Source organism: Citrus sinensis, chromosome 2 (assembly GCF_022201045.2).
Source record: "Citrus sinensis cultivar Valencia sweet orange chromosome 2, DVS_A1.0, whole genome shotgun sequence".
NCBI lineage: Eukaryota > Viridiplantae > Streptophyta > Magnoliopsida > Sapindales > Rutaceae > Citrus > Citrus sinensis.
Window position 1 is genome coordinate 20,806,621 of NC_068557.1, and position 24,382 is coordinate 20,831,002.

Consider the following 24,382-nt stretch of genomic DNA (forward strand, 5'->3'; position numbering starts at 1 on the left):
TGTTTGGTAAAAGTGTAGTAGCTTTTAAGCTGCAACTACTGATGGTGTTTGGGAAATTTTAATAGCTGTAGAGTAGATGAATATTTGTAATAATTAATTTTAAATAACATTATTTTTAATTGTTAACAAATCAATTATTTTTCATTCTTCAAATTATTATATTGACATACAATTACGATTTATTACTTTACAAATTAAATTAATATTTAATAAATCAAATTTATTTTTTTGTACAAGTTGTAATAAATAATTTATAAAACACATCATGGGGCCAATTATAAATAATTTTAAATAACTATTATTGACAATGCCAACCGGGTAGTGTACATGATATGCTTCTCCAAATTGCTTCGGTTTGTACCTGATATGATTAATCGAGTATTATTTACAATACCAAATATATCTAATAAAAATCATACAACATAACAAAATAAAATTAAAATGTAATTAATTACAAAATTTGTATAAATATTTCTATTGTTGTGCCTCCATTAAACTTGCAGCAATGCCATCTTTCAAGATTATTATATCTTGAGTTGTGCTATCAATTGTTTCATAACTTTCTTCATGAGATGTAATATGTTCGCTAATACTATGACTTGGTTCATCTGTCATTTCATCAAAATGATCATTATTTTGTGAATATCTTCTGATATAATTATGCAAGGCCATGGTAGCAATAACTATTTTCACCTGCTTCTTGAATGGATAGCTTGGCATACTTCGTAAAATCTTCCATGTATTCTTCCAAACCTCAAAAGTACGCTCAATAACACTTCTCAAGGAAGAGTGCTTGTAGTTGAACAATTCTTTATAACCCATTGGTTGGCTACCTCTACGAATTTCAGGAAGGTGATATCTTTCACCCTTATATGGTCCTAAGTACTCACATAACTCCGGATATCCTACATCTACTAAATAATATTTTCCTAAAAATAAAAAGAAAAATACAAAATAAATAACACAATCTAATCAATTGAATAGGTATATATAAAAAAAAATTAGAAACACAAACCTGGAGGAGGGTTTGGAAAATTGAATGCAGGATTCGTAATAGTTGTTTGAAATACCCTTGCATCATGGGCACTGCCTTCCCAACCAGCCACTGCAAATATGAATTGCATATCAAAGCTACATACAGCCATTACATTTTGAGTTGGTGTCCCTTTTCTACCAATAAATGGAATTTGATCCTCCGGAGATATTGAGGCAGGTATATGAACACCATCAATAGCACCAATACAATCCTTAAAGTAAGACATATATCTTGAATCTTCAGATATCTCTTTGGGAGTGGTAATAAAGTCAGGATCCAACGGTTTTATCAAATCTACGGACATACGACACACACTATCTAATACCTTGTCAAAATATCTACTCACAGTCTCACCAGAATGTTGGAACCGCTCCATTGTTGACCGATTTCCTACACTTTGTCCTAGTATATACAAAAACATTCCTAACATCTCAGCGCCACATGTTCTCCTTGAACTCTTTAACCCATAATTATCTTCTAAGTCTGTGCATAATCTTAAAAATGCATCACTATTCATTCGAAACATGTTAAAGCACCTGCTTACATTTCCACCAAGTATTTCTATCAACCATTTATGCCCTGTTTGAGTAGAATTCATACAAGGCTCCTTATGGATAAATGTCAAATAATAATGATGCATCAAAACAACTATTACACAAACAAGCTGGTCAAACTCCTCTTCATCATTATCCATATTTTTATATCAAACTATCAACTGGCTGAATTCAGGATAAATTGCTTCAACAGGATAAATTAATTATGTATGCTTGGGCATGTGGATTTTGTGAAGGAAATTATACGCCAAGAGCCAGAGCTTGCTGAAAAGTTAAGACATAATTATGGAAGATATATTAATAATAATTTCAATGCTATTATTTTTCCTCAAGCAAATAGTCCAGAAAAATTTAAGACATAAAACGATGACTTCACAATAACAGTGGACAAAGACTAGCTAAAGAAGCTCATATTATAGGGACAAGTGCAGATTTAATGAAGAATCCAAGAATAGAAGTCCAGCAGGACAATGCAAGGCTAAGAAAAGTAAAGGCAAGGCAAGAACAAGCATTTACTCACTACATAAGCGCAATCTCGAAGCAAACAAATATGTGTGCTGCACTTTCGGCAGAGTAGTATTTTTAACACCAAAAACACATATGCTATTATTTTTCCTCAAGCAAATAGTCCAGAAAAATTTCCATAAATAAGCCTCATGGTAAGAACAATGGATATATTTTACAAAATTTCCATAAATAAGCCTCAAGCAACTAAATCAATAGCAACAATTCATATACATTGTAAATGTAATATAAAGTGTAATCAGTGACAAAATAAAAAGTATTCATTCATAAACATAATTTACAAAATATTGTTTAGGGTTTGTTTAAAAAAATTGATTTGAAATAGAACTCCCACTGACATTACTGTTTGATAAAATGAAAATGGAATAATATATAAGGTTAATTTAGTAATTAAACTTGCAGCTGGGAAAAAAAATCTGTCAAGTTGTCAAAACACAACTATAAGTATTACCAAATACTTTGATGGCTGGGCTTTAGCAGCCCAGCCACCTCACCACACTCCCAAACGGGCCCTTAGTCGAAAAGCTCTTTTGGCGTAGCTAGCTACTACCACATCATCCAAGAATTTATGCTAAAACTATTATAGTACCCCAAAATATAGTGCATTCAATCACCAACTTTTGGCGTAGCTAGCTACTATATTTTATCTCCGAATATAGAAATTCACATGTCTCAAGAAGTCGATTATATTTTCATAAATCTCTCATGGCTCGCTCAGTTCCAGAATCTGCAAATATATCAACTTATTATTTAAATCCAGACAGTTTGCAAAGATCCAAAGTTCATTTATTCACAAATCTTAAATTTCCTTTTATATGCCTATTATTATTCACCTGTTTATACTGATCACCAACTTACAATCAAAATCAAATCATTCAACCTTCCAAATGATACATCATCCATAAGAATTCAAGCCTCGGTACCATGTAGGTCAAGGAATATTGCGCCATAGCACAAATTATCAGGCACCGGAATGAGTAACTGCTGTGCTGTTCATATAACCAGCCCTGTCATGGGTTTATGGTGAATAAGTATGTAAAACAACCCAAGTTTTTGGCCATTCATGAATCCTCTCCACTAAGATCTCCCCATCGAACATTGTACTTGGCAGCAAGATAATGTGCTCCAACTGGTCCTCGGCTACCATAAGGATAAAGCTCTGGAACAATCTTCTTCTCTTCAAGTTCCTTCAGTAATGGTGTAAACAACGCCCAGGCAGCATCAAGCTCATCACTCCGAATAAACAACCTCCATTCACCTTCTATTGCATCTAAGACCAGCCTCTCATATGCATCTGGTATTTCTGTTGGATACCTTCACATCAAAACTAAAGAATTAAAGTAGTGCTCTCCAAAACCAGAAGAAGAACAAAAGCTAATACAGATGCACAATTGCTCCATCAATTTGGCCAGGTCTGCAAATGGTCAGGACATGAGATTAATACAGTCCCCTTACTTTTAATATTAATTAGGATTTTATACAAATTCTTTTAAAATAAAACATTAAAGAATTCAATCCTTACATGTGCTATATGTTGAAATGTTAAAAACAGAGTAGATAGATTTGTTTGGCTCTCGAGAAAATGAAAGAAAATGAATATTCCAGATCTTTATTACTTTTACTTGTTATTTCATTAGTTACAAATCTCGGCTGTTATGATTATATATATACATGCTTCTAATCACAGAGCTGAACTTAAAACGATACTAACAGAATACAGAGATTTCATAACAGACTTTGCTGAGCTGTCATTCTAACTCCTAACTGCTAAGCTGACTGGATATCAGATCACATGTGCCAAGTGTGTGCATTCTTTGGATGATTGATGAGCTTCCTTAACAGCCCCCCTCAAACTCAAGGGACATGGATGCACCTTGAGTTTGGCTCTAAAGTAGTTGAAATGAGTGAATGTGAGAGGCTTTGTCAAGATGTCTGCAATCTGCTCTTCACTTGGAATATAGCAGATTTCTAGCTCTCTTGCCAGCACCTTATCTCTAACAAAATGCATGTCTAACTCAATGTGCTTTGTTCTTGAGTGATAGACAGGATTCTTAGCTAACTCTGTTGCACTTACATTGTCACACCAAATTGTTGGTAACAATGTGCACTCAATCTTAAGCTCTTTAAGTAGTGATTGTATCCAGGTAATTTCTATACTCACTCTCTGCACTTGACCTTGTGACTACAGTTTGCTTCTTTGATGACCAAGACACCAGGTTGTTTCCAAAATAAATGCAGTAGGCTCCTATCGATTTTCTATCATCAACATCACATGCCCAATCTGCATCAGTGTATCCTGTAATTTTCATTTCCCCTCCAGCTGAAAATTTTAATCCATAATCTTCTGTTGCTTTCAAATATCTGAGGACTCTTTTGCAAGCTAATATGTGTTGAAGGGTTGGTGCTGCTACATATTGGCTTAGTTTATGAACCGCAAAAGCAATTTCTGGTCTAGTTAAAACCAGATACTGCAGGCTTCCAACTAAGCTTCTGTAGATTGTTGCATCTTCAATATACTGTCTTAGATGCCCTTTAACTTCCTTCTGAAGTTTGTAACCAGTAACCATTGGAGTGTCACAGCTCTTGCAATCCAATATGTCAGCTCTATTTAGTAGATCTCTAATGTATTTCTTCTGTGACAAATACATACTATCTTGAGCATAAACAACTTCTATTCCAAGGAAGTATGATAGTGTTCCCAGATCTTTTAAAGCAAACATCTTACTAAACTCAGAGATAAACCTTTCCAATTCCTTACTATTTCCACCAGTGATTAAAATATCATCGATATATATCAGAATCAATATTATTGACCCATGTATCTCCTTAAAGAAAAGAGATGTATCAGCCTTAGAGTTCTGAAAATTCCAGATTGTGATTAAGGAGTTCTTCAGCTTGTCATACCAGGCCCTAGGAGCCTGTTTCAGACCATACAAAGCTTTCTTCAACTTGCACACATAACCAGGTTTTTGCATATCAACAAATCCCTCTGGCTGACACATGTATACATCCTCATTCAGCTCTCCATTTAGAAAAGCATTGTTCACATCAACTTGTCTAACCACCCACTTGTTCATCATAGCTAAGCTCAATACAATCCTCACAGTACATGGTTTCACAACAGGACTGAAAGTCTCGAAATAGTCAACTCCTTCAGTTTGCTGAAAACCTTTGGCAACTAGCCTAGCTTTGTACTTAGCTATGCTACCATCAGTGTTCTACTTAATCCTAAACACCCATTTATTGCCAACAATTTTGTGCTCAGCTGAATGTGGAACTAAAGACCAAGTGTTATTCCTGATCAGTGCTTCATACTCATCTCTCATGGCTTGGTACCAGTTTTGATCACAAAGAGCTTCTTGAATTGTATCAGGTTCCTTATTGGCTAAAGTTGCAGTGTATAGCTTAGGTTTGAAGATTCCAGATTTTGATCTGGTAATCATTCTATGAGAAGGTTGTGGAGCAAGAATTCTGTTTGTGATATGTGCTGTGTTTTGTTGGATGTCTATTTGGTTTTCAGGTTGTGTTTGAAGTGGTTCTGGATTTTATGAAGACTCTGGATTTTGTGAAGACTCTGGATTTTGTGAAGGTAAAGAAAATGATGATGATTCTGATAAAGTATAGTTACCTTGTTCTTGTTGACATGGAATGTCTATATGTACAGGCATAGAAGGTGTTTGTTGATGTCCTGCTGAGCTTGCTGAGAAAGCATCTTCAAAGCTGCTGTGAGGTAAGGAAAGTGTGGATAACTGATAGACTTGCTGTGGAGAAAAATTAGACACTGATACTGGTGTTTCAGAGTTTTTGTTTTGTTGAGACAAATTGAAAGCATTATCAGTTGAGTAAGGAAACATTGTTTTATCAAATATCACATGTCTCAGTATGTGAACTTTACCAGAACTGGTGAGACACTTATAGCCTTTATGAGAAGGACTATAGCCAATAAAAATGCATTTGCTGGTATGGAAATCAAACTTGTGTTTATTGAAATCTCTCAAATATGGATAACATAGACACCCAAAACACTTTAAGAAGTTATAGTCTGGTTGATGAGCAAATAACTTTTCATAGGGAGAGATTAAATTCAGTAAAGGTGTTGGAAGTCTGTTTATATGATATACAGCTGTATGGACAGCATCCCACCAAAATTTAAAAGGGAGATTTGCCTGAGCTAAAAGAGTTAATCCTAGCTCAACTATATGCCTATGTTTCCTCTCAACCAAGCCATTTTGATGATGAGTGTATGGACATGAATGTATAAAGAGAATCCCATTTTGGTTAAGAAAGTCATTAAACACTCTATATTCTCCCCCCCAGTCAGATTGCAACATCTTGACTTGAGTATTGAACCGATTTTCAACTTGGATTTTAAAGAGCTTGAAAACCTCAAAGGCTTCTGATTTGAGTTTAAGTGGGTAAATCCAAGTATATCTGCTATAGTCATCTATGAAACTGATATAATACCTATAACCATTCCTTGACACAGTAGGTGATGGCCCCCATAGATCAGTATGAATTAGTTCTAACACCTTTTTGGTTTTTGTTTCAGTAGCTGGAAAATGCTGTTTGTGGACTTTACCTAGCTGACAAGCTTCACACAAAAAATGTGCAGAAGATAGAACAGATTTTTGAGAGACTTTAAGCTTAGACCAAGAGTTAAGCAAATGCATCAAAATGATAGAACTTGGATGTCCAAATCGTCTATGTAATATTGTCATATCATCAGGTTTCTGGTTACAATTATTTTGAACAGTATGATAACAAGCTTTATTAAGAGCTGTACAATTGTGAGAAGTTGAAGGAACATTCAAAAAGGACAACATAGACAATGGTTTATTCAATTGAAAGTGAGACATATGAGATGCAGGTGAGGAGTTTTTGGTTTTTAGCAGCAGCTTGTATAGACCTTTCTCAGCAAAGCCCTGCAGAAGCACTTGTCCCTTCATGTCCTTTACAAAACAAACATTACCACAAAATTCAACAGATAAAGGGTTGTCAGATGTTAATCTTGAAATGCTCAACAAATTTTTGGTAATTGATGGAACAAGTAACATGTCTTTAAGTGCTATAGCAGTGTGTGTAGGCTTTAGATTTGAGTGTGATGAAGCTTTATATGACTGAAAAGAATTTCCAATATGAGAGATGTGCAAACCTTGGCCATTTCCAATAATAAGCTGATCCATACCTTTATATTCCTCCCTGAGATGTAGATTATCTATGTTATTAGTTAAATGATGAGTAGCTCCATTATCCAAGTACTAGCCATCATCAGCAGGTCCTTCACAATTGGCTACAAATGCTGCTGCAGGAATATAAGAATCACTTCCAGAGTAATTGTTAGCAGTGGAGGAAGAATAAGCATTTGGTGACATGTAATTGAGATTATCATAATCTTCATATCCTTGATAAGGAGTAAAGCCCTCAAAATTACTGAAATAAGCTGCTCTTGGTCCTTTACCCTTTCCAAAACCCCTTGGTGTAGGCATGTAATCTTCAACAAACCTATGCCAGCAAACATCAGCAGTATGACCAGTCTTAAAACATATCTGACATGTTATCTCTTCTGAATTTCCAGAACTTCCTTGCATTCCATTTGAGCCAGTGAATCCACCTCTAGTAACTTGTGATGGATTTCTAGGTACTTGAAAGGAATTAAAAGTATTAGTTTGTCCAGGAGAGTATCCTCTACCATATCCTCCTCTGAAACCTCCAGAATGAAACCTCTGAGGATGAACATTACCTCTTCCCATAATATGATTTCTACCTCCAAAATTTCCAAAACCACCACCAGTATATCCTCCTCTTCTAAAATTACCTCTGGATTGAGCATAAAACATCTTGGGATAGTATGCATAATTTGCATTAAACATGCCTTTATCTTCCTGTTCTTGCTCTAGTCTAGTTTCATGTGTAAGTAACAATGCATAAGCATCATCATACTCCATTTTAGATCCAGTTATGAAAGTGGCAATATCACGAAAACCAGATCCTAGTCCATTCAGTATGGTTAACATAAGATCCTTTTCTGTTATAGGACTTCCAGCACTAGCAAGTTTGTCAGCTATAGATTTCATTTTGATGCAATAATCTTCAACATTTAAAGACTCCTTTTTGAGAGTATTCAATTCATATCTAAGCTGGAGAACCCTAGCTTCAGACTGAACACCAAATTTCTTTTCTAGAGTTTTCCAAACATCAAACGAACTTGCACAATTGATAACAAGGCTTAGATTACCTTCATTTATTGATGACAACAACCATCCGAGTAAGGTTTGATCCAGTGATCTCCAATTCTGATACTCTGGATTATCAACCTTCTGAGTAGATCCATTAGCTCCAGCAAGAATAAGATATTTCTCAGGTGCTAGTTTGTCTCATGTGATGAAGTCCTCCAGTCGATTTCCTCTAATTGAAGCTAGAACTTGTGAACGCCATAGTAGGTAATTTGAGCGATCTAATTTGATTGGATTCGTGAAGGAGAAATTGATTTGAGTGTATTGATTTGTATTAGTTGTTTGCTGATTACTAGAGCTTGCTCTCTGTGGCTCTGATACCATGTTGAAATGTTAAAAACAGAGTAGATAGATTTGTTTGGCTCTCGAGAAAATGAAAGAAAATGAATATTCCAGATCTTTATTACTTTTACTTGTTATTTCATTAGTTACAAATCTCGGCTGTTATGATTATATATATACATGCTTCTAATCACAGAGCTGAACTTAAAACGATACTAATAGAATACATAGATTTCATAACAGACTTTGCTGAGCTGTCATTCTAACTCCTAACTGCTAAGCTGACTGGATATCAGATCACACGTGCCAAGTGTGTGCATTCTTTGGATGATTGATGAGCTTCCTTAACACTATAAAATAATTACGAAACATGAATAAAGACATCCTAAGGCTTATCACTTGAGAAGATTTTATGAAATTGATGCTCACAGTCCCACTCCATAATTGAGTATTCTAGGTCATATATTACATAGTTAAGATTGCAAGTATCATTTGTAGGTAACTGTCTAAATAGTCTCTTACCTTGATCGATAAAGCAAATTAAGGTCGCTGCGATCCAATCTCATTCCAAGACCAGGAAGTTTGTTGTTGATCTTCAGGTATATAGCTTCATCAGGCTGGAGTCGGAGCACAAGCTCATTTGTAGCCTTGTCTAAGTCAGTTCCAAAATTCTGCTTGTACAGGTTTCCAGGGACATGTCTGAACTGAACTCTGATCTCTGCACTGAAGTTTCATTGACACAACATTCTCAAGTCAACCAGTTAAGCATATTCTACAATATATAGTGAAAGAATAGATGCTCATGAAAAGGGAAGAAATACTGCCTACCGTTTGGTATGGAGCGCTTTGCTTGCTTTCCTCAAGAAAGGAACCCCATCCCATCTTGCATTGTTGATAAAAAGAGCAGCCGCAGCAAATGTTGGCGTGAGACTACCCTTTGGCATAGTTGGGTCATCAGTATATGCAGGATATGATTTATTACCCTTGTTGTGGCCCTTGTATTGACCAACAATTACATTTTCAAGCAGAAGCGGTTGCATTGATCTAAGAACCTTCACATGAATGAAGCTACACACAACAAAGTTAATGATTAACTTAAAACAAAAGCAAGGAGTGTAGCATTTCCATAACCCACCATGGGATTTGATTCTTCTTTGGTGGTGATGGTGGTGTGTGGGTATACCTTAAAATAGGATCTCAAGCAATCATAGAAACGGTACACAAAGAAGAACAGGAGACCACAATTCCAATTTGTAAAATTTGTAGAAGAAAGGAAGACCGAATTACCTTTTCATTTCTAATGTCTTCCGCATCTAAGCTGACGGGAGTCTCCATTGCAAATAATGCCAGTATTTGCAAGAGATGATTTTGCATTATATCTCGTATGATTCCATAGTTATCAAAATAACTTGAAAAAATTACCAATAAAATCAGCTGATCTGGGTGTCTGAAACAACTTCTAATATAATAACAATATCTTCAGGCAACATATGCAACTCACCCCCCTCTTCCCTCTGTACCAAAATCTTCACAAAATATAAATTGTACATTGCGGATGTAATTCCTGGACCATAGAGGCTCAAAAACAAGATTGGAGAATCAAAGCACTGATAGATTTTCAACCAACTCCTTACCCAAGTAATGGTCAATCCTAAAAAGATATCAATAGAGTCAAACATCATCACACGTCTTTCTTTAAGGAAGCAAACGAGAGACAAACCTAAATATTTGATCCTCTCTTAGATACTGCTTCAAACTTCTAGTTAACTCGCCAGAAGACTCAGAGTCCCGACCACATGGTTTTTCAACAATGACTCTTGTCCAACCAGTTTCTGATGAAGCTCTAAGGCTAGCACATTTCGCCACATCCACAAAAATGTTTGGAGGTATTGATAAGTAAAACAACCTGTTCGATAGCTTTCCAGCCTAAAATTCCATTTTCTTACATTGGGTTAAAAAATAAAACTAAAATAAACAAACATCAAATTTGACACAGGGAGCTGGTAACTAGCTTCCTAAACATGAATCTATTTTACAATTGGTGGAACAATAAGAAATATGTCAGTTACTTGGTCCATTGCAGAGCAGAACTCCTCATGAACCTAGTAATAGTTTTTATTTGGATTCAATACATTTACCAGAGACTTACATTTACTAACAGGATTTTACCTACACCTTCTCCCTATTACCCTCCTCCTAGAATTAGGGAGTATGGAAAACTTCACTGCAATTAAATAACCATTTAATAACCCATGATATCAAAGGGGCACGGAAACAAAATCCCACCAATAGATGGTTAATGAAATGTTCTGTTAGTTCAAGGATTCAATGGCTCCACTCCTACCAAAAATTGCAAGCGAAGTAATTCATAAAGGGAAACCTCTAAATAAAGGGACTTTTAATGAAGCAAAAGAGGATTTATTCAACTACACCATTAATCTGTGAGTTGAATTAAGAGCATTTTATTATACTTTATTGTTAGAAATTAATATTAAAGCCCTTTAATCTGATTCACGCGTCAGAGGTTTCTTGCTGGCAATAATGCCGGCCCCCGACAGTTTCTCCATTACAAAACAAGATCAGAGTCATCAATGGATCGACGGCAATCAACATTGATTAGCAGAGTACCAGTTTCCCACAAATATAAATCTGCTTGTTGAAGCCAAAATTTGACATCAACATCTCTTGCCTTCCCTGTAATATTTTATTGTATCTCAAGGCTTAAGTTTCCGTTCACAAGGCTAATTTGTCATGTAATAAAGATGATAAAATCAATCCTCAACTTACTAGTTGGACATGCATTAGTAGAATCAATGAATCCAGAGTTCCTATAAAACTACTAATTTCCTATAAAACTACTATAAATCAATGAATCACAATCATTTTGTTAATCACGTTCCTCAGCTCCTCATCAGTCAATTTAGTTCGAGCATAACCAAAAACTGTAAAGTCCTGTATGAGGATGATAAATGGAAAACAAAACGAACACTTATCAGTTATTGAACATTCATCAAGGCATGTTGAAAAAGTGAAATTAGTGAAGCAACAAAGCACAGAACCTCAGGTGGACAGTCTTCATAGTATAGTGCGAAAAGTGCGGGAAAAATCTTCTTCTTTGCAAGGTCCCCTGAGGCTCCAACAATTGTTATGCTGAGTGTAGAACCCAATTTTTCAGATGATGCAGGAACGGAGGCCTCTATCTCTTGAGGCTTGGAATGATCGTTGGCCAGAGGTTTTCCAGCTAAACCTAAAATCAAAATTGCAGCTAGAAATCAGCAATGAGAAACAAACTGATATACTGAAGACAAAATCTAATCATTGCATATGATTGTGATTATATCGATGAGCCTACAATTTGATAAGCTCTCTTTCCAAAAAGAAATTTTCTTCATATACAAATTCATTTGGTAATTATCCAAAAAAGGAAAAATCTTTTTTTTATTTATAAGAAATTCATTTTGGACACAGTTTATGAATAAGCAATTGAATGAGAATTAAAACCCATCAGATACTGATTCGGCGTAAACAACAAAAGAATTTGGTGAGCTACACATTGCATACACCATAACTGACGATAAGCCCCATAAAAAAGAAAAGAACCTGAAAGCAAAAAATAATAACAATGTCCATTTTTATTTACAAAATTCAAAGGACTACAGTAGAGGAACCAGTAACTCACTATCTTGCAAAGAAACAACATTAAGAGGATGCCCATTAGAGGATTTGAGCTGAAAAATTTATTTATTTAATTTTTTGTGTAAAATTATTATCATCATATCAAAGATTAAATTGCTTCTTTTGCACATTCTTTTTTTTTCCCTTTCATAAATTGATTTTTAGTAGTAGAATAAATTGTCTTTAGCTCGTCAATTTAATAAATAAATTTGTCTTTTAAAAATTAAATAAATTAAATCAATTTTTGAAGTACCTAGCACCACACGGTCAATTTTATAAAATTCATAAAGGGTAATTTTTGCCCTTTAAGAAGGAAGAACAACAAATGATGATTTAATTACAAAATTCATAAAAGGTTAATTACATGGTCTTTTACGCTCCAGGGGTAAAATTGACCTTTTATGAATTTTCTGTTACATATTAACTGAGTTTTAACGGAATGGTGGGAAAATGCTAACAGTTTAAAAGCTTGGTGGTAAAATGATGGTTTTACCAAACCGTGGTATTGACATGATGTGTCAGAATACATTTGGTGGGAAAATGATAATATCCCTATATTTTTTATCATACAAGTGTTAGAATAAATCAACATAATTTTCAAACTATAGTAATAAATATTTCCCCAAGACTTTAGTGTTATAACTAAAAAGTTACAACTATCCAACCGGACTATTAAATACTAAATAAAATCTAAGATTGAGTCAAAACATAATGAATCAAAACCTATTCACCAAGAAAAAAGAAACTCCACTTGTGTCCATATACAAATTTATAGATAATTATATGTAATTTTTTTAGAATACTATTTACACAATAAATATATATAAGGTGGGCTACCTCCTTTGCAACGTGATTTTTTTTTTATTAGGGGGGGCTCGTCAAAACGAGCTAAACAAGAACAAAGCGGAGTTGAGTAACCCCAAACATGTCTTGCGAAATGATAGAATAAATACCCACAGGAGGGTTAGAAAACACATGCAATCCAAGAGGAAGTGAATGAGCCATATTAGCCATGAAGACCGCAGCTAAGTTTGCTTCACGATAGATGTGAGTGATAACAATATGCCAATTTCTACTTAATAATTCCTGAACAGCAACAACTAAAGCATAGAACATGTTAAGAACGACCACCTGCTTAGAGATCATTTGGGTAACACAAAGACTATCCACTTCCACCAACACCTATTTTATGCCTGCATCCCAAGCAAGAATTAAGCCTTGATACAAGCCCCAAAGCTCAGCCATAAGCACTGAACTCTCCCCAATTCTCATACCAAATCCGGAAATCCAATGGCCGACAGAATCTCTAATAACACCACCCGCTCCTGCCTCCCATGCATTTTTACAAGAACCATCTATATTTAATTTGCACCATGGCCAAGGTGGCGGCAACCAGCAAATAAGAATCTCCTTTTTCCTCGGTTGCTGGCTTATGGAAGAGTTATTAACTCTATGAATTTCATTAGCTCTGGCCATAATATCCAGATAGACTGTTAAGCTGTCCACCAACTTTCCAGCAACGGAGAATTAGTTCCTCCAGAACCACAACCTCCAAACTGCCACGCCAAAGATACAATCCCAAGGGAGGGGAGATGCAATCTTCCACTTATTCTGTAGGTGTCCACAGCCCAGTCACGTAAATTCGAGTTAAAGAAAGTGCTATGATTGTCCATTGGAACAAGCCTACTCCAAGCCTGCTTAATACAGCTGCAATCTCTCAATGCATGGAGGATATCTTCAACCGTACCCCCACACCTATCACAGCCCACATGAACGGGAATATGACGCCTAGCAAGCTCATCGTGAGCCTTAATTTTCCCATGCAAAAGCTGCCAAAGAGGTGGATGGATTGAGGCCCCTTCCAAGTCCATGGTAAGTTCCAAGTTCTGTCATGTTCAGCAAAATGATGATAGCAAAGAGATTCATAAGCTGACCGAACCGTAAACAAGCCTCTAGGATCAAAACCCCAGAAAATTGAAATTGAGGAAACGTGTTAGGTCGTTTGGGTTTTCTTGTCGCTGACTTTTTAATTATTGAATTATCTCTGGGACTTTCGGCCAGCCGTTTTAAAGTGAATTAACTTTGTCGGGTTTTGACAGATGAGTGGATTTCTATTTAGAGTTGGCCTTTTGACATCCCCGTAAATTTCTCGTAGAACTCTTCTTTAAATGGAATTTCCGAAATAACTAAAAATAAATTAATTTTTTTTAATTTTGAATGAAAACCCAATTAAAACTCATAAATAAATTATTATTTTTAATAAATTTTTCACACCCATTTCCTTTCATTATTTATATTTTAAATTTTAATTGAATTTTTTGAGAAACTTTTAAGAATTTAAAATTTGTGAAGCAGAATTTATGTAACAAGATAAGAATAATTTAAGATTTTAGAACTTTTATGCTTTTACATATAAGAAATTAAAAAAAATAATAGTTTTAGGATGAAATTTATTAACAAAATGATTGATTTTAATTTATAATTTAGTATTTTATAAATTAAGTTGGAGTATTTTTGGGGAATAAAATTTAGAAAGGGGTGTCATAAAGATTTTGGGGGTGTTAGAAGCTCCACTCGCATGGTTATTAGTCTAAATCAGGTTTTGGGCTGCTTTGTGTGGCCCGGCCTACTTGGACAGTCAAATACAAAGATTGGATTTGTATTTTGTGAGAGTTGCATTTGCATGAATTTCAATTTTAGTTGCCATTTTTCTTAGTTTCTGTAACAACTAATAAAATAAAAAGAGAAACTTGTGGTCAGATGAAGAATTGCTCTGTCAATTTGTCCTTTCCAAATAAATAAAATGAAAATGATTACATATTAACATGTGACAAATGTTAAGCTTAGTTGAAGAAGAATCAGTTGGTGGGTTGCTTTCTATATTGATTGATAATTGCCCTCATATTTTAATCAGTTGCTGGTGGAACTTCGTTGTCCATTCTTATTAAAAGCTTTTAAAAACTCAGTCCAATTTTCTAACTATTGCTTTCCCAACGAAATGTCCAGATCCTAGACCCAATTTCACATGACTCAAAGCTATTTTCTTTTGCCTTTCTAAATCAAGTTTTAGTTAAGGGCAAGGTAGTATCTCAGTTTAATTTTTTTTTTCTCAAATTTATGCATAAATTAGGTGGAATAATTTTATATTCTATTATTAACGCATTTAATGGATGGTTGTTAAACAAGTCGTTATAGTATTAATTGGGTTCGATATAGTGAATCCATTGAGGCCTTAGTGCCCAATTTTGACACAGCAGAATTTGTTCAACAACGACTACTGCAATACAGCAGAATTTGTTTTGAAGGAAAGCTGAAGCTGTTATAGAAGCTTATCAAAGAGTAAGGCTCACAGGACAAACACACATTGACAAAAAGGCTACTGGAGTTAAGGAGAAATGGCATCCTCCGCCAAGTAACGTTAGCAAACAGGGCTGGGAGTAGTCATTTGAGATTCCAACGGCAAGATAAAGGCAGCAGCGGTGAAAACATCAAAACAGTGGAGATGGATTGCCAAGAAGTTGCTGATTTAGTTAACAAGAAGAAAGGGAGTAAAACTGAGACATTTTGGGTAATTTCTGAAATCCAAAAATAGAGCAAGTGGTTCCAAGAAGTCAAAGTTCAACACGTTCCAAGGGCATGTAATGTCCAAGCTCACAATTTAACTAGATATGCTGTAATGAACAATGTAACTGACCTATGGCTGGAACCCATACCAGCGGCAAACATAGCTATGTTTTGTCTTGTCGGCTGAATGAAAAGAATCCTTCATCAAAAAGCCAAGATTAACAATGAGAAAAGGGAACATGTGCTTCACGAATGGCAAGTGAATGGACATGAAAAACATATCTCGAATTATGTTTTTTTTCCAATTTCGAAAAACACGTGGTCTGCGGCTCGTTTGGGCGGAGGAGAGTTGTGATTGGATATGCAAGTGGGCCACATCTTCAGCAGAAGAAAGTATGAATCCAGACTCGATCATACTTTGAAATTAGACTTTGAAAATTTTTTGAATGCTCACATGGTTTAAAATTGACTGTAAAAATAAGTCTGTATTAGAATCACATGCTTTATATATATATATTCGTGTTAGAATTTAATTTGGATACTAGTAAGCTAACAAAAATTAAAAAAAAAAAATTATTTAGTTATTTATTTAATCTTAATTTTGAACTAACAATTAGAATTTTATTAAAAAAACTATTTTTGGATAAATTTAAGTCAAACACCTTTTTTTAATGATACCACATACTCGTACATCCTACTGGATAAAACTATTCAATTTCCACAAATCAATTGACTCTGAGAAATTAAAAATACCAAGAATTATTTTACAGAAATTGCAGGTTGCCTATATAAAGGCAACGCTGTTGAGACGTAAAGGGGTTATCTTTAACTTTCTTCACATTTAGACATTCAGTTTTATTTTCCTTCTTAATATTTCATCTTGCAATTGGTCACTTCATTTCTTCTATTCAGCCACTCTGCCATGATCATGAGCGTTCTGCCTTGTTGAATTTCAAGGAAAGTCTTGTCATTAATCAGACTGCTTCCTCTTATTCTTCTACTTATCCCAAGGTTGCGACATGGAAGCCGGATGAAAAAAATAGGGACTGCTGCTCATGGGACGGTGTCAAATGCAATGAAGACACCGGTCATGTTGTGGAGCTCGATCTTGCTAGCAGTTGCCTCTATGGTTCTATCAACTCTACCAGCAGTCTCGTTCAGCTTGTCCATCTGCAACGGCTTAGTCTCTTCGATAACAACTTCAATTTCTCTAAAATCCCTTCTGAAATCTTAAACTTGTCAAGGCTGACCCATCTAAATCTCTCTCGGTCTTATTTTTCTGGTCAAATACCCGTAGAGTTGCTGGAGCTCTCCAATTTGGAGGTCCTTGATCTATCATTTAGTGATTTTGAAAATTTTTGTCTGGAGCTCCAAAAGCCAGGTCTAGTGAATCTAGCTGAGAATTTAACCAACCTGAAAGCACTAAATCTAATCAATGTCGACATTTCTTCAACAGTTCCTCATACTTTGGTGACTTTATCTTCTTTGCGTCGTTTGTCTCTCGATGCGGTTTGCAAGGTAAATTTCCCCCAGAGATTTTCCATTTACCCAACCTTCAATTCCTTGATGTGACGATTAACCTTAATCTCACTGGATATTTGTCGCAATTCCAGAAAAGCAGTTCCCTTGAAGATTTGAGACTTTCATACACGAGATTTTCGGGTAAGATACCAGATTCAATGGAAAATCTTCAATCTTTATCTTACTTAGATATTAGTGATTGCTCCTTTATAGGAAAAATTCCATCTTCACTTGGTAATCTTACCAAGCTCGAGAATTTATACCTTTCTGGTAATGTATTTCCGGATGATTTGCCTACCTCCATTGGAAATCTTGCTTCTTTGAAAACTCTAGGAATTAGCTCATTCAATTTCTCTGGTACACTTCAGGCTTCACTGGGTAATCTTACCCAACTTGATTCATTGAGAATTTCATATAGCAATTTTTCTGGTCTAATGTCTAGTTCGTTGTCTTGGCTCACTAATCTTAACCAACTCACTTCTTTGAACTTTCCCTACTGCAACTTAAATAATGAGATCCCGTTTGGAATCTCCAACTTAACACAACTTATTGCTTTAGATTTGAGTCACAACCAATTAACTGGTCCAATCCCATTTGGGATCTCCAACCTAACACAACTTACTGCTTTAGATTTGAGTCACAACCAATTAACTGGTCCAATCCCATATTGGTTGATGAACCTAAAAAAAGTGACTTTTCTTTTCTTGAGATTTAATCAACTGACTGGTCGTATTCCAGTTGAAATTAGTGACCTAACTCAACTGCAGGATCTGCAATTATCATCGAATCAATTGGAAGGCTCTGTTCCAAGCTCTATATTTGAGCTTAGGAATCTTGAAGCGCTTCACCTTTCCTTCAACAATCTCAGTGGCACGGTGGATTTAAACATGTTCCTTCTTAGCTTCAAACGCTTAGAAGCATTAGTTCTCTCGTCAAATAAAATGTCGCTGCTCACTAGAACCACTTCTAGTACCAACATGCAGAAATTTAAGATAATATGATTGAGATCATGCAACCTTAGCGAGTTCCCATATTTTTTGCACAACCAAGACCAATTGATGTCACTGGATCTTTCCTCTAACAAGATAGCTGGAAAAATACCTGAATGGTTGTTCAGTGCAGGTACAAATAGTTTGGAATATTTGAACCTTTCTTACAATCTATTGATGGACTTCGAGCACAATCTCCGTGTTCTTCCATGGAATTCTCTTGGATCCTTAGACCTTAGGTTTAATAAGCTGCAAGGACCATTCCCAATTCCATCAGCGTCAATCTTTTCATATCTCATTTCAAACAATCATCTGACCGGGGAAATTCCTCCATCAATATGCAGTTTGAATGGTCTTCATGCTCTTGATTTGTCTTACAACAACTTAAGCGGCATGCTTCCAGAATGTTTGGGCAATTTCAGTGTTGCTTTGTCAGTATGAAAATTGCAAAGTAACAACTTTCAGGGAAGCATTCCTCAGACCTTCATGAAAGGAACAAATCCGGCTATGATTGATTTAAGCAACAATTCATTGCGTGGGAGAATCCCGTAATCACTGGAAAATTGTGTGAAGCTCAAATTTGTCCATCTTGGGAATAACCGAATCACTGATGTCTTCCCTTCCTGGCTGGGAACTCTTCCAGAGTTAGGGGTTCTTGTCTTGAAATCCAATAACTTTCACGGAGAAATAAAGGAACCTCGAACAGCTTTCGATTTTTCGAAGCTCCGCATCATTGATCTCTCTCACAACAGATTTGGGGGCAATCTTCCGTCGAAGCACTTCGATTGTTGGAATTCCATGAAATATGTCAATGCAAGTAACCTAACATATATGCATGATACACTAACGCCAAGCGGTTATCCTGCATCTACCTATTTTGGCTTTTTTGATTACTCACTGACAATGAGTAACAAAGGCACAGAATTGGAATATGAGAAGCTCTAAAATCTGATCACAGCAATTATTCTCTCCAACAACAGTTTTGTAGGAGAGATTCCAACATCAATTGCTAATTTAAAGGGGCTTCGAAATCTCGACTTTTCCAACAACAATCTCCAAAGGCGCATTCCATCATCTTTGAGTAACCTAACTGCGATAGAGTCAATGGACCTCTCCAGTAACATGCTCTCAGGAAATATTCCTCAACAACTCTCAGAGCTGACGTCACTTGAATTCTTTGATGTGTCGGATAACCTGCTCACAGGGCCAATACCACGAGGGAAACAGTTCGACACAGAGTTCATTTGATGGAAATCCAGGGTTGTGTGAAGGACCTTTGTCAAAAAAATGTAACAACTCCGAGGCTTCACCACCAGAAGAAGATCCACACTCAGAATCTGTATTTGCATTTGGTTGGAAGACAGTTGTGATTGGATATGCAAGTGGGACAATAATAGGAGTGATACTTGGGCACATCTTCAGTACAAGAAAGTATGAATGGCTCGCCAAGACTTTTCGACTGCAACCAAAGGCTAATGGGAGGACGAGGAGAGTCAGGAGACATAGGCAATGGATGTAATTAACCTTTTTTCTTTTTCTTGTATGAAGGGGCTTTTTTATTGTGCATTAAATTTCTTTTTCCTTCTTTCCTTAGAAGTTCAATAAACGTTTTATCATTGTATATGTACTATATTGTTAGTGCAAGTAGGCTAATAATTTGATAGTTCTTGGCAACTTTTCCTTCAGCATGGCATTCATATCGGCTGCTGCTTCTTTCTTATTTTTTATTCAGTACCTTATTACTGTCATGATTTGATCGAACGATCATGTCTTTAATTAACACAATTTAAGATAACAATTGTAAAAGATTAATGCAGCATTCTCTTTTTTCAAACTTGAAAGGATATGATTTGGAAAAAAATATCATATAATTGACGATCAGGTATTAGTGATTTTGGCATCAGTACAAATGTCCGGGAACTTTTTGTATTTTACTTTTCAAAATTTCCATTTATTGTCTTTTTTTTTTTTTTGGGCAACAACCCCGAACTTAGTTGAAGAATCGTTTAAAATTATAAATTAATCTCTCAAAGAGTTCTCTAACGATAATCAACTTTTTGAAGCATCAAGCTATTACTATTACATGGGGTGCCATATAACTGCTGTAAAAAAATATCATTAGTCATCAAATTTGTGCCAACAATATAATTGGTAAATATTAACTATCATCAAAACTCAATCACAATGCTAGAAGTGGCATAAAAGTAATTTGAAATAGAAATACCTTTAATGTAGTTGTTGAAACATAAAAATATATTAAACATGTGTGTTTACATGTAGAATTTGCTTGGGATTTTAGCTGCATTTTGTAAAACTTTTCTAATAGAAATTATTTAATTAGAGCTTTTACATTGCCCAAAAAAAGTAATTACCAAAACTATTTGAGTTGTTTGATTTTCAACCAAAGTTTTTTAAAAATTTTGTATAATTATTTTAATAGATAATTTTTTATATTTATGTTATAAAAGAATGAAATACAACTATCAAATATAATTAAAAATACTTTAGACGGTTTAACAATTTAAAAAAAAATCACAATGAAAGTACTGGTTAAGACTATGGAAAAATGAAAGTACCACAACAAGATTGTGTGATCAACATAGACAAAAGCATGGTTAATAGCCGGTAAGGAAGAAAGGGCTAGGATTGGTTTTCTTTTTCTTTTTTCTTTTTTTTAATGTAATCTTTCAATTTTATCCTCCTTAATAAAATATTTGAATAACTTTTTTCTTAATTTATATGATGTTTTGTACAAAGCGCTTGTTTTCATGTTTTTGTACAAATCGATTTTGCCAAATTCACAGAACTATACTAAAAAAAAAAAAAAAAAAAAGACCGCTTACGTGATTAGCTTTCTTTTGAACCCAAGACAATGCTCTCTATTCCAACACCGTTTTTTTTTCCCCTAGTTCTCTGGATACAACGCATAGAAAGAACTGAAAACTTACTTAAAAGAACGCCATGTGGTTGATGGATGCCATAATTTTGCTCCAATCAAGTTTAGGGGTCAATACTCAAAAGCCATTTGGGTTGATGCTATCTCCTCTCAATAGTATAGACAAAAGAAGATCTGATTGTGAGTTAATCCCAGTAACATCACATTTCGCACGCCCTTTAAAAACATCTCGATTCTATGCATGACCCTCAAAACAAAATCCTCTAGTCTTCCTATCATAGAGAGTTTTAAAAGGAATTATGTTAATAAGAAATTATGCGGTTATTCTTATTTTTAATGCACAACTTGTTCTGCTCTCAATGTTTCAGCTTACCCTTGCGTTCTGTCTTGTTGCAATTTCAAGCAAAGCCTTACCGTTGTTCAGTGTTCTTTTGATGATTATGTTGGGATTATGTGCTCTTTTAAAGCATGTTAATTTATTTTCTGATTAATAAAATATTTGAGATATTTTTCAATTGCGTAAATATATTGAATAAGGCTTATTTAATCATATTTGATGTATTTATGTGATCATTATATAGATTCACAGAAGACATAAATATAAGTTATCTTATCATTAAATAAATTAAGTTCGAATTTGATAAATAGAGTTGGGCACTCTATTTATGTTTTGATTGTAGGAAATTTATTGAATGATTTGTCTTAATCATGTATGAATTTACTGATGTAGTTTGACTACATTGAGCTGGATCACATATGAGATTTAATTAATCTTGAAATGACTGTCAGACTTATTAAATCTCATAGGCATTGATTTTACTGTAATCTTAATCTTGAGTTAGTTATAATTTCATGATTGTAATTGTTATTTCATTTGAGTTACCAATGGGCACGACACACACTTGTAGTCAAGATTACCCAGTATCTTGGTGGGAGCAATTATGAATATTGGAGTTATAGATTAACAATATAGAATTTGTACAACACATCTCTTGATGGGTTTTCGGCACTTGATCATAGAATTTTCTAGCCAGATTGTGTCAAAATATTTATTATGTTGAAAATGATCATTAGAGAAAACCAGTAAGTATCAAGGAATAAGATGTAATTAAATCGATTGGACAGTTGAGATATCGATTTCATTAATGATGTGGTACAAAGGATTATGCAGAAAAGAAATCAATGTGGCTTGGGACGAATTATTATTTGAGCATACAATTATGGAGGTCAGTTCCAATCTTTTAGTGGAGTAGCTTTGGAATTAAATAATTAGGCTAGTTTAATTACAAGCCTAATTATTGTAGCCACTATTGTATGTTCCCAAATGATCCCTGGGTTAGCTCATTTAATTGACTGCACCACTACTGGATTAATAAGCAAGATAACTAGCTATTTAAGATAAAAGCCTAAATATATTATTTAATGGGAGGCTCCATTAATATGCTTGAGTGTAAGGGGCTTTGTGTTATTTTACAAGGTGAGCCCCTATAACACATGAACAAGTAACCTTGACTTTTGTTTTAATTATTTTTTAATTTAAATCAAATGGGATTTAATAGAATTAAAAAATAATTAAATATGGAGCCTAGGGTTTCTACTAAATAGAGATATAAAACAACTTATTTTCTCTAAAAAAAATAGACAGATGCCACATTATACAGATCAGAGAAAAATATTTTTCTCTCTAATTTTGAAAGAAAAATTTTCTCGTGCTAGTTGCTTTAGTGGTGATAAAGGCGCTTACACGTCAAGTGCAGATCAAACCTAAGTCATAGCCTGAAAGATTATTTGGTGGCGGATCGTGATCTACCAAGAGTTGTGGTGATGGATTGTGATCTGGGAGTTTAAATCACTTCAGAGGAAAAAGCAAAGACTGTTCATCTTCTCATATTTTCAAGGTACAATTTTTAGATTACGAATTCTTATATATTGTATGAGATCGATCTTAAAAGTATTTTTTTTAAAAAAACTGATTTTTCTCCAACAAATTATCCTTCAGCTTATTCCAATGTGGCATCATGGAACCAGGAAGAAGAAAATAGCAACTGCTGCTTATGGGATGGCATCAAATGCAATGAAGACACTGGTCATGTGATCAGGCTTAATCTCACAAGCAGTTGCCCCTATGGTTCTATCAATTCTAGCAGCAGCCTCTTTCAACTTATCCGTCTAGAATGGTTTGTTCTCTCCAATAACCACTTCAACTTTTCTGAAATCCCTTCAGAAATCAAGAACCTGTCAAGACTAACAACTCTCTCTCTCTCTCTCTAATTCTTCGTTTCCTGGTCAAATACCAACCGAGTTCCTGGAGCTCTCCAAGTTGGAGAGTCTTGATCTATCATTTACTAATTTTCATTTGAAGCTCCAAAGCCCTAGTCTAGCAAATCTAGCTGAGAAGTTAGCCAACCTGAAAGTACTTCACCTTGGACAAGTCAATACTGCTTCTACAGTTCCTTATGCATCGGCAAATTTATCATCTTTGTTTTCTCTTCTCTCACTGATTGCCTATTGCAAGGTGAATTCCCTGCAGAGATTTTCCAGTTACCCAAGCTTGCATTTCTCGCTCTGACGTATGATCACTATCTCACCGGATATTTGCCAGAATTTCAAAATAGCAGTGTCCTTGTAGATTTGAGAATTTCACATACGAGATTTTCAGGTAAGATTCCAGATTCAATAGAAAATCTCGAATCCCTATATTCCTTGGGTATTATGGGTTGCTCATTTTCAGGAAAACTTCCTCCCTTCACTTGGTAATCTTACTAAACTCAACGATCTGTACCTTTTTGGTAATGATTTTTCGGGTGAGTTGCCTGTTTTCCGGAGAAAACTTTCTGTCTTTGAAAACGCTAGAAATCATTTCATGCAACTTCTCAGGCAAAGTTCCGGATTCACTTGGTGACCTTTTGCAACTGAATTATTTAACTGGTGAGATCTTAGGTCTGCTCTCGAATCTAACATAACTTACTCAATTAAATTTGGCTCTTAACCAGTTATCTGGTCCAATCCCGTTTTGCTTGTTGAACCTTAGCAAATTATCAACTCTGTACTTATAACATAATAAACTGACGGCATATTCCAGTTGAAATTAGAAAGCTAACCCAATT

The 24,382-nt window shown here is 35.0% G+C and overlaps 1 protein-coding gene and 1 pseudogene across 1 annotated transcript; both read right to left on the reverse strand.

Annotated features, from left to right (window-relative positions):
* Positions 1 to 474: 474 nt before the first annotated feature.
* LOC127900320 (protein ALP1-like) lies at positions 475 to 1,730 on the reverse strand. Its single transcript, XM_052434953.1, has 2 exons — positions 1,016 to 1,730; positions 475 to 929 (listed from the first exon to the last, which is right to left on the reverse strand). The coding sequence occupies exons 1-2, from the start codon at positions 1,728 to 1,730 to the stop codon at positions 475 to 477; spliced, it is 1,170 nt and encodes a 389-aa protein (XP_052290913.1).
* Positions 1,731 to 2,887: 1,157 nt separating this feature from the next.
* Positions 2,888 to 24,382, reverse strand: part of LOC102619194 (glucose-6-phosphate 1-dehydrogenase, chloroplastic-like) — a 77,343-nt pseudogene continuing 55,848 nt past the window's right edge.

What these genes read in the sequence shown, in the direction of transcription:
- LOC127900320 (XM_052434953.1), bottom strand. Translation starts at nt 1,730, where the DNA reads ATGGATAATGATGAAGAGGAGTTTGACCAGCTTGTTTGTGTAATAGTT. An exon ending in TTTTCCAAACCCTCCTCCAG is followed by an intron (nt 930 to 1,015) that starts GTTTGTGTTTCT and finishes TTTTATTTTTAG; the next exon opens with GAAAATATTATTTAGTAGAT.